Consider the following 10,699-nt stretch of genomic DNA (forward strand, 5'->3'; position numbering starts at 1 on the left):
ATTAGATTATATGCATGTAATGGAGAACAAGGGACCCCATTCGATGGATGGAGAAAAGAAAAGAGGATAAGAACTAGCTAACAATAGACACACTATGACGTTAAGTGGCTTTTGGGAGGAGTGAAAGCATGCAGTTAGGATGAGTGATGCAACCCATTCTTAACCCTACACGGCCCATGCATGCATACAAGTTCAATTGCTTGCTGACGGGGTCACCATTGTTTAAATTCAAGTGTACATGTTGTGTATGTGAGGATCATGTCACTTATGGTTATGGAATGCACGAACTACGTATGTACGTACCGATTTGGAGGAACCACATTCATGCATTTTCATTCTTCAACCAGCTACTTAATTAGTTTCAGAGGGAGCTGTGTGCTTCAGTGCTTGTGTCTGATCTATGATCGATCGGTACTGGCAGTACTGCCCATATGAATGCAAACTTCCAGTTTTTTGAAGCTGAATCGTGTATATCAATCATGATTCATATATGATATATACATGATTGGTCGACCAAGTATATATATGCCTTTTGTGGTTATGGAAACGTGGAAAGAATTTACCAACTACGTAGGTATATTGGAGGAACCCATTTGCATTTTCGTTCTCTAACTCACGTACTAGCTAATTTAGGTGGAACTGTCATCAGTACATGGGCTTAACTTCCAATGATAAGCCTTTGAAGGCTGAAAGCTAGCTAGTATAAGGCCGATAATGCAAAACTAAGCAAAACTCAAACAAAAGTGAGAAAATAATCGAAGGGAAAACTTCTAGGAGAAGATGAGGAATTGGTTTGAGGCTGGCACAGGTTTATCTTGGTTTGATTATTATTATTATTATTATTTTTTAAGAATTAACAGGGAGATATTTACTAAGGGCATATATAAACGCTTTTAGCTGTGGCCGTTTATGACTTTTCAGTCTCAGACTCTCAGCTAAACACAAACCCAACCCTAGCCTAAACTGAAGAGATCGATCTCTCCATAAAACAAGTGATTGTGTGCATCTCAAGTCAGGTTAAGACACCCAAGGGAGGAAGAGAATTAGGGGAAAGCCCAGGTAGTGGTACTACTCGATCTCTTTTTATCATTTTCCTTGAATCCGTGTTACTAGATCCTTTTTCCAATCCAGATTTTATGACTGATGAGTGATGACATTTGGGCACATGCAACTACAATTTAAGATCAGTGATGTGGAGTATAAATCTGCAATCTATTGTGTTTTCAATCTTTTCATACCCATCAATCTGTAGGGAATGATTTTGAAACAAGGGCACAGCAAGGCTAAAATTGTTAGAATAGACCACAACACATTTGATAGAATGTACGAAAACCAGGTATAAATATATCAGATCATCTCTGATAAGAAAAAAACAGATCACTTTGACAACCATATATAGAGTAATTTCAGATTCATTTGTTTTCCATTCTGAGTTTTACCTCGAATCTTCACAAACATAAAGTGTACTGGTTTTCACATACTTGCTGTACGTAGTCGTCTAAACAGGAATAGCTCTAGATGATCGTTACTCAGTAATTATGTTCTGTTACTGTCAGGTTTTTACATTATAACTTATTCTGAAAAGTAACTGATCAAGTATAGCAGACTAGCAACTATGTCCATATATGCTTTAGGTGAATGTAAATTTTGTTAAAAGACACTTTCTTGTTTGTTTGCTACAGAACAATAGGACACCTTCATGGCAGGAACAAATAGTCCCAGGAAACGCATAAAAATAGATGTCAGATATCCCACAAACTTTGATCCCAATGATCGGATATCGCATTTGCCAGATGACATTTTGCGTCACATTCTGTCCTTAATAACTCTCCATGAGGTAGGTCGAACTAGTATTTTGTCCAAAAGGTGGCAGAACGTGCGAAGCTCAAACCCCAATTTGGACTTTGATGAAAGGGTTTTCATTAAGAACCTGTCAGACAATCTTACTGATATTACAAGAAAGCAGAAACCTGATCTTATGGGCAAGGTAGATAAGTTCAAAAACTTTGTCAATAGATCTGTTTTGGAGTTCTGCAAGCATAATATTACCATGAGAAGATTCAGCTTATTCATGTGCTTAATAAATTTTAGTTATATCTCTCACCTAGACCATTGGATATGGTTGGCCATAAAGAATAATGTTATTGAGCTAGATCTTCACTTCATAACCAGGCCAAGCTGCTTAGGGTACCGTTTATATCCATATTTTAGCAGCCGAGTCATTGACTGTTTTGAAGTTAAATGGCTGTTGGTTGGACTCGAACAAGTGCTTGCACATTGATACAATAAAGATACATTCTTTGCGGGAGTTGTGTCTACAGAATGTAAGAATTTCAGAGCACATAATCCAAAATTTAATCCTAGGTTCCCCCTTGATTGAGAGCTTGACTCTTGTCTGCTGTTGGAATGTGAAAAATATTGAGCTTTCCAGTCTTGTTAATGACAAGAAGCTGGAGCTACAGGATTGCGGTGAAAATGGAGGCCGATTTGAGAGAATTGAGTTCGAAGAGTTGAAACTTCAAAGTTTAAGCTACTCCTCAGACAACATGGTATTTGACATAAATTCCAAATTTCTTAAGACCCTAAAAGTTTTAAGTATAAAAGGCAGATTCCTGACAGATCAATTATTGAGAAGAATCATCCGTATATGTGTACGCCTTAAAAGCTTGGTACTCAGCTGCTCTAAGCTGAAGAGATTTGAAATTTCAAGTCTTCGGCTCAAGAAGTTAAGTTTGTGTGATGTGTCTGAGAAATTAGATAATGGTGTACTCAATACTCCAAAGTTACGCTCATTCGGATATGATGGCAACAACTTGGTGCCCCTTCTATTTTCACTTGATATGTCAAGTGTGGAGGATGCTGCTGTCAAAATGTCAACTGAGCTCAATGCTTCTCAGTTCTTTAAATTGAGATCATATCATGGAAAGTTCAGCCAAAAAACAACTTTGCTTCTGCACATTTTCTCTCGTAAGGTATGATTGTATTAGCAACTAGCAAGGGTTAATATATACTTTCTTTCCTGTTTTTTCTTTCTTTAATTTTTCTTTTTGCTGATGTGCATTATGCAGGTTACGTACGTTCCTCCCGGAAGAACTGGGTGATAATAGTTCTATCCCTTCAATTTCGAATATCAAGCATTTAAAAATTGAATTGTATTATCCTCTTAATGAAAAAGATAACTATGGAGCTCTTTTGGATGGCTTACTGTGGAGTTGTCATCCTGAAACCCTTTCTATGGAATTGGGTTGGGGTTACAACGATGAGGTTGCAAAGGTAATCTGGTATATGATAAGAGAAGTGTCTGAAATTGATGAAATAATGCATTATATGAATTTCTATTTTACCATATGTCGATGAATTGCAGGTTTTGTGCGAAAGGCTTGGCAAGATAGATCCAAGAGATGAATGCTGTAGTACTGCATGCACGTACTGATTATTGGCGCTATTGTCAGACATCTGTGCAATTTCTTGGGGATAACAAGTTAAAGTATATCGGTACCAACTAGCAACTCGCTATTGAAGTCGTTGTCGTCAAATCTCAGGAAGGGTCAGAAGGCTGTGTTTAAATTTCTATGGTAGAAAATGGAGTTATTTATCTTTCTAATGATTGTTGGCATGGAGGAATCAGCTAGGCTGGTGTTGTTTATGTGTATATTTTGCAACTGTTGAACTTTACAATAAGTTCTAGCTATATTTCTTAATTTCTTGCAACGGATTTGGCAATAGCTAGCTTGCGTTGATATTATACCGTATAATATGCTTCTGCTGATACTCCAACTGCTATTGTCCCCTCTTTATATTTTGTTCTAATTTCTCTACTATTGCTGCTATTCTAATTCCCCATTACTCTCTTCCCCCTCCCCCCTCCTCTTATTTCCCTCCAGTTAATTGAGTCTACAGAAAACATGGTATTCTTTGGTTCAAATTAACATGCAGAGGCATGGGAGAACTTTAAAGTTAAAGACCTCGATCTAGAACTGAAATTAAAACCCGGCCCCTTCTGTTCTTAAACTGCTCAACAAGGACCATACGTAAATCTTAGTGAAAACTAATAGAAGTTGATTCAAACAAACATTAAGTCGGTTGTGAGCTAATAACCCTTTTCGCACCATGTTTTTAGCGGGAAGTTAAACTACATTATAATCCTAATATTAACCAAGTCCACCAGCATAAACGTATCTAAAGATGTTTCAAACCTCCATGAGAAAATTGATGTCAAACAATTTCTACCTAATTAACTTATAAACTATAATAATACATTGACTAACACACCCAAAGACCAAAGTATTTGAAAGATGGTTCCATGGCTGATAATTCGTTCCGGATGGATTTCTTCTTCTTTTTTCGGTTGTGATACTTGTGAGTTTCATAAAGAGAAATTTTAAATACACACCCCTAATATCTTAATACACACCCCTTACTTAATACACTTTCTATCAAGTTTTTCATTTTAGTATTATACTTAATACACATCCCAAACTGCCTAAAATACCCTTAATTTATGAAATATTCTATTATTTAATATAATTAATATATATTTACTATTTGGTACCTCTTTTTACATATTTATTTTGTCTAATTTTTGTTAGAAATTTTTGGTTATCATCATTCAATTTATAATCAAATGATTATTGTTATATCCTAACTCCAAATCACCGATATAAGTTTTCAAAATTCACAAACTAGTAGAATTGTAGAAGTACAGTAGCTATTAAACATATATAATTAGTTATTCGATAAAACATGTCATGATAAATATGCATTACTTGACAACATGATCTGCAAGATCAAACTAAAGCTGATACAGATAAAAAAATTAAAATTAAAAATTAAAAAATTAAAAAAAAAAGAAGAAAAAAGACAACCCAAATGAATTGTGGAGAAGAGTTGGGGTTAGAGAAGAATACGTGTTTTCGATGATTTTAGGGTAGAATATGTTGAAAAGAATACTTCTAGAGCGATTTTTATTTATTTTTTTAATAATAGATGTTTATTTTGGTCATTTAGCTTACCTATAAAATCCCAATAGAAACATAAAATAATAGAGATGTGTATTAAGAGATTAGGGGTGTGTATTTAAAATTTCTCTTTCATAAATTACCGAATAATTCCAACAACAACAAAAATACCAATTAATTGACAACATTCTAAATTTTTTTTTTAAAAACCGAGTATTGTGGGATTTGGAGTTCCATGCCCACTTGAATAGAAAAACCTTTACCTACGCAGAGGCTAATTCGAGTCTTTCGAGTGTAAATACAAATATGACATGAAATCCAATCCATTTCCCTTTTGGACATTTAAACAAAATTCATTATATATACAACGAGAATCAAGATAATTACTCACAATTCTAGGCGCTTAGCATTTATTCTTTTAGATCGGTTGCTCTTTCTCCCCATATTGATAATTGATTTTTGCTATGGCTTTCAGAAGTAGCATGCTGGTCCTTTTGGTAGCCATAGCTCTGTGTGGTACTTGCTTCGGTGCCGCTGCCGGTGCTGCTTATAAAGTGGGCGGCGCAGATGGTTTTTTTTTTTGGTCAAAGGAAACTGAATTCATTAAGAAAGGAAGTCACTGAGTACAACTGGAGAGAAGACCGAAAGGTCATTAAAAAAACCAAATACAAAAAGAGCAGAAGAAATCATCTAGCTAAAATCTAGGAAGCTACTGTGCTAAAAAAAACCCAGAAAAAAGAAAGGCACAAGTACTCTAAGAAGACGGCGAGGCTAGGCGACACCAAGTCAGCTTGCTGGAAAACTCAGAGAACCAATAGAGTAGAGAAATCACTGCGGAGGGCAGGGCAGACCGTCGCGAGACAAGACGTGAACCAGTGAGGATGGGGGCCAGATGATCTAGGCCTGAGGGCACATCCGCAGGCGAGATAACGATGCAACCAAATCCGCTGCACAATTCGCTTTTCGAGGGACCCAATTCCAAGAACATTCAGAGAAAAAACCAGACTCTTCTTATCCTTGCTACAAGAGGGGTTATAACCCAAACCGAAGGCTGATCGGAGCTATTTATTGAGTTAATCAAAGTCTGGGAGTCCGACTCAAAACTAACATTCATGTATCTGTTTCTTTTTGCTAGAGAAATAGCCTCCAACACACTTTTGGCCTCGGCTTCGATTGGGGAGCTGGCATTGACTTGAAGAGCTGATCCAGAGATTAAAAGACCATCATTGTCTCTTGCAACCACGCCGACACCTGCAAGAGGTGAGTCTTTCTTCCATGATCCATCAAGGTTGATCTTTATAGTACCCACAGGGTTGGCTTTCCAGGTAGAGGACTGGTTATTTCCTGAGGTTATTGAAGGTGAGTGGTGATTTAGGACTGAAACTGTATGGGGTGAGTTGGGGTTGTATGAGCTGGTGTCGGATTGTTCTAAAGTGATGGGGATGAAGCTTAGGTGAGGGTGGGATGGTGGCTGAGGGACGGGAGCATGGGGTGGATAGAATGAGTTACTATGGAAGGGTGATGGTGGGTGGGGGTGATAGCTACAGAGTGATGGTCTATGGAGTGATGATTGTTCAAGAAAAGATTTTGAAGTGGGAATTTGGATTAAGAGTGATTGGGGGTTGGGATGATCCCCAATAGAAGGGTGTGAAGGGGGAGAGAGAGAAGAAGAGTTCAGAGGACTAACCTTTGTTGTTGCTTGCAGGAATTCGGCACTAGCTGTGAAAGCTTTGGAGGCTGTTGCCACAGGGTCAACTCTCACACGCTAGTAAATGAAGCAACAACGGCTCTTCCAGATTTCCCAATAGAGGAAAGAGATCTGAGTAAGTAACTGATTCTTCTCTTCTTTGGACTAATTTGGCATTAGGGAGATAGCCTCAAACCATTTATCCAGAGTATTGCCTTTCTGGACATCAATTCTGTAGTTTAAAGGGCTCATGAACCAAGATTGCACAGCCCAATCACATAGTGATAAGCAATGCTCAATAGTCAATGTGAGTTTGGCATATAGGACAGGTTGAGGTTTGAGAGATTTTCCTAGTTGCCATACCTTTCATGGTTGGAGCTGCATGTGCGAGGGCCCTCCAAAGGAAATATTTGATCTTGGGCAGAGTGTTTAGGGACCAGAGTGCTTTCCAGGTTCTTAATGCAATAACATGAGAGGGTGAGGCTTTATCTGGAGGGTTTTTGGTAGTTAGTGAGTGGAGGAAGTGATACCCCGTTTTAACTAAATACTGACTTGACTTTTCAAACGGCCAAATAAGTTTATCCTCCAACTCTGGGTCACCCAGAATGATTTTATTTATAGCTTCCACTTCATGCCTTGAGATGAATTGTTGAATGGAAGAGAGGTCCCAAGTGCCATTGTTCCAGTCAATCAACTCAGAGACTGATTTAGGGCAGTGAGAAGGGATAAGGATGAGAGGTCTTGGGTATTTGTCTTCCAAGTGGGGGATCCACTTATCACTCCAAATTCTAAGATTTTCCCCATTTCCCACCTGCCAGTGAGCTCCCTGGAATAGTAAATTCCTTCCTTCCAGAAGGCTGCTCCAAGCCCAGGAAGCTCTAAAACCTTTACCAGCGTTGAAACCATCAGTTTTTGGAAAATATCTTGCCTTAAAAACTCTTGCGAGAAAAGAAGAGGGATTGGTGATGATCCTCCAAAACTGCTTGGCCAGAAGAGCCACATTGAAATCCACCAAGCTCCGAAAGCCTAGCCCTCCTTCATTTGCAAGACTCATTACATCCCAACTCTTCTAGTGAACATTTCTCTCCGAATTCTTTTGGCCCCACCAAAACTTCGCAATCATAGCATCAAATTCTTTACATAGAGTGATTGGGAGCTTAAAGCAACTCATAGGATAAGTTGGGATTGCATAAGCTACTGACTTAATCATAATAGCCTTCCCGGCAAGAGAGAGTTCGTTTTGTTTCCAGCCTTATAGCTTACCTTGCAGGCGACTCCGAATGAAGCCAAGAGCTTCGATCTTTGATCTTCCCCAAATTGAAGGGAGGCCGAGGTACTTACCAGGGTTGGGGGTATCCTGATTTGGAGAATCTGGTTGATATTGTCTCTCATAGCAGTTGGGGTGTTAGGGGAGAAGAAAAGACTAGATTTCTCAAAATTTATGGACTGCCCTGATGCCGAACAGTAATCGTCAAGGATGATCTTCAGTCTTAAGCAGTTTATTTCATCTGCTTTTAGGAAGAAAAGGGAATCATCGACAAAGAACAAATGAGTGATACCCAGACCATTAGGGCTAAGATGAATGTCATTTAACTCCCCTTTCTCGCTGCTATTGACCATTAGGTAAGATAAGACCTCGGTGACTAGGAGAAAGAGGTACGGGGACAGAGGGTCCCCTTGCCGGAGACCACAGGTGGGAGAGAAAGGCGTGCCAACTTTTCCATTCATTGAAACAGCGAAAGAAACAGATCTGACACATTTCATGATCAATCTCACCCAACTGAAACTAAAACCCATATGTAGCGTCACTTTTTCTAGGAAATCCCACTCCACTCGATCGTAGGCCTTATTCATATCAAGTTTCAAGGCCATTTCAAATCTAGTTTTCTACTTTTGGAGCTTCAAGTAATGAAAAGCCTCATGAGTCACAAGGATGTTGTCTTGGATTTGACGGTCTGGCACAAAGGCACATTGGTGATGGGAAATAAATCCTGCAGCCATCTCTTGAGGCGGTTAGCAAGGACCTTGGCCAAAATCTTGTAGGAAAAGTTGCACAAGCTTATGGGACGAAATTGGGTCACTGATTCCGAGATAGGGACTTTAAGAATGAGCACAATATTAGTGTGATTGATTTTAGCCAAACAACCATCAGCACCCCACAACTCCGCAGCCGAAAGGTTGATAATGTGCGGATGGTTGGATAATAGGAACTGACTACCACCAGTGGTCCTCCTCGAAAGAGTTTCACGTTGGTGATACTCTTTTGTTTTCTTACAGTCCTTACCACAATGTCATTGAAGTTACCAAACAAGGTTTTGAATCTTGCGACCCCAGCTCTCCCATCGCAGCTTATGATTCCGGCTCAGATAACATCATGCTTGAAAGGCTTGGCCACTATTACTTCCTTTGTGGTATTCCTGGCCATTGTAACGCCGAACAGAAGGTCGAAGTTGTGGTCAACAACCTTCCTACACCAGCTAACAGTCCAGTCTCCTCTCCGAGCCTGGCACCTTTTGGATTGGCTTCTCCTTCAACTCCGAGCCCGACACCATCGTCTTCTCCTTCATCAACTCCGAGCTCGACACTGTCTGCATTGTCTACTCCATCAACTCCAAGCCCAACACCTTCTGCATTCTCTTCTCCTTCATCAATGCCAAGCCAGTTACCTTCTGTATTGTCATCTCTTTCAACTCCGAGCCCGACACCTTCTGGATTGTCTACTCCATCAACTCCGAGCCCTGCACCTTCTCCTTCAACTCCTCATCCTCAAGAAATTAAGGCCACCACATTCAATGGCTACGACCATTAATGCTCCAAAGCTTGCCTTGGCTTTGGCTGTCTTTCGTTCTGTGCTAGCTTTTTTTCTAGATTTAGGTTTTGAGTTTTTGCTTATGTAATAGTATTTAGCTGCATCAATACTCTAGGCAGCTTTTAAGGTTTGGTTAGTTTTGCGTTCCATATTTTTATTGTTATTTTTTTTCTTTGTTTAGCATACCATCATGATCTCATGTATCAATTTGATGAAGTTCGTTTGATTATGTTATTTTACTTGATATTCAATTTCATTTTTTTTCTTTTTAACACCAATTTCTTGATTTCTTTCAATTCTTTGAACGTGGATTACGTGGGAAATACGGAAGGGGGAATATATCATTGCAGCAATGAAATGCATATTGTTGCATAAACAAAAAGCATTTACGTAAACATAATACATAACTGGAATATGATCATCAGAAATAACACTTTATATAGATTTGCATATCTATGAGCTAGGTGTGAGCCTCTGCGGGAATAAAACTTTAGCATATTGAGCAAAAGAACATATATACTACAATATTTATCGAAGTCGGATTTTGAACGTGTTCGTAATAGATTTTAGAATTTTTTGGCATAATCCATGGTGAGTAGAATTAATCGATTACGTTATGATATCTTACTTAAGGCATGTTCGTCCAGGAGCCTAGCTTACTTTATAAAGCCAAATCATACATTTGCATATCTGCTCATCATGCCTAGGCTAGGGTTTACGGGGCGTCTCGGATCAATACAAAGAATTAAGTTTTCGTTCACTTAATCAAAACGAATTGCGAAGATTTTATCATCACCATCACACCGCCAACTTCGTGATGTCAACTTCACTAGTGGAAGAAGAGAGAAAATCCACATCCGGACAGCCGCCGCTACCGCCACCACCACCACTGTTACCAACTTCTTTCAACTCTTCAATCCTCCCAACAACCTCTTTCAAATCCCACCTCTTCTCTACATCACCTTCGCAACATTCCAACCCAAGCTTCAAGAGCTTCAACATCTCCCCCTCGCAGTTCTTGCTTGCATTCATTTCCCTATCGAACACCTGTGTGAACCACTCGTCTTTAGGCACCGAGTTCACCCAGCTCGCTAGGTCCTCCTCACTTCCCTTACCATGTTGCAGAAAGCTGGTTGGAAACTTCCCTGTTAGGATCTCCAAGATGAGCACATCGAGGCTCCATACATCGGTCTTCTTTGTGATCCGCTTGGTTGCGACGTACTCTGGGGACTTGTATCCAACCAT

At 39.3% G+C, this 10,699-nt stretch overlaps 2 protein-coding genes across 2 annotated transcripts; one reads left to right on the forward strand and one right to left on the reverse strand.

Moving 5' to 3' along the window:
* The first annotated feature begins 1,699 nt into the window (after positions 1–1,699).
* Positions 1,700–3,433, forward strand: LOC101293692 (putative F-box protein At1g67390-like). The gene is made up of 4 exons (XM_004301729.1): positions 1,700–1,987; positions 2,322–2,896; positions 3,069–3,273; positions 3,365–3,433. The coding sequence occupies exons 1-4, from the start codon at positions 1,700–1,702 to the stop codon at positions 3,431–3,433; spliced, it is 1,137 nt and encodes a 378-aa protein (XP_004301777.1).
* Positions 3,434–10,252: 6,819 nt separating this feature from the next.
* On the reverse strand, positions 10,253–10,699 carry LOC101293985 (probable LRR receptor-like serine/threonine-protein kinase At4g31250-like). The gene has a single exon (XM_004301730.1). It carries the CDS (start codon positions 10,697–10,699, stop codon positions 10,253–10,255), a length of 447 nt encoding a protein of 148 aa, XP_004301778.1.

The sequence above is a fragment of the Fragaria vesca genome, linkage group LG5 (assembly GCF_000184155.1).
Source record: "Fragaria vesca subsp. vesca linkage group LG5, FraVesHawaii_1.0, whole genome shotgun sequence".
In the NCBI taxonomy this organism is placed as follows: Eukaryota; Viridiplantae; Streptophyta; class Magnoliopsida; order Rosales; family Rosaceae; genus Fragaria; species Fragaria vesca.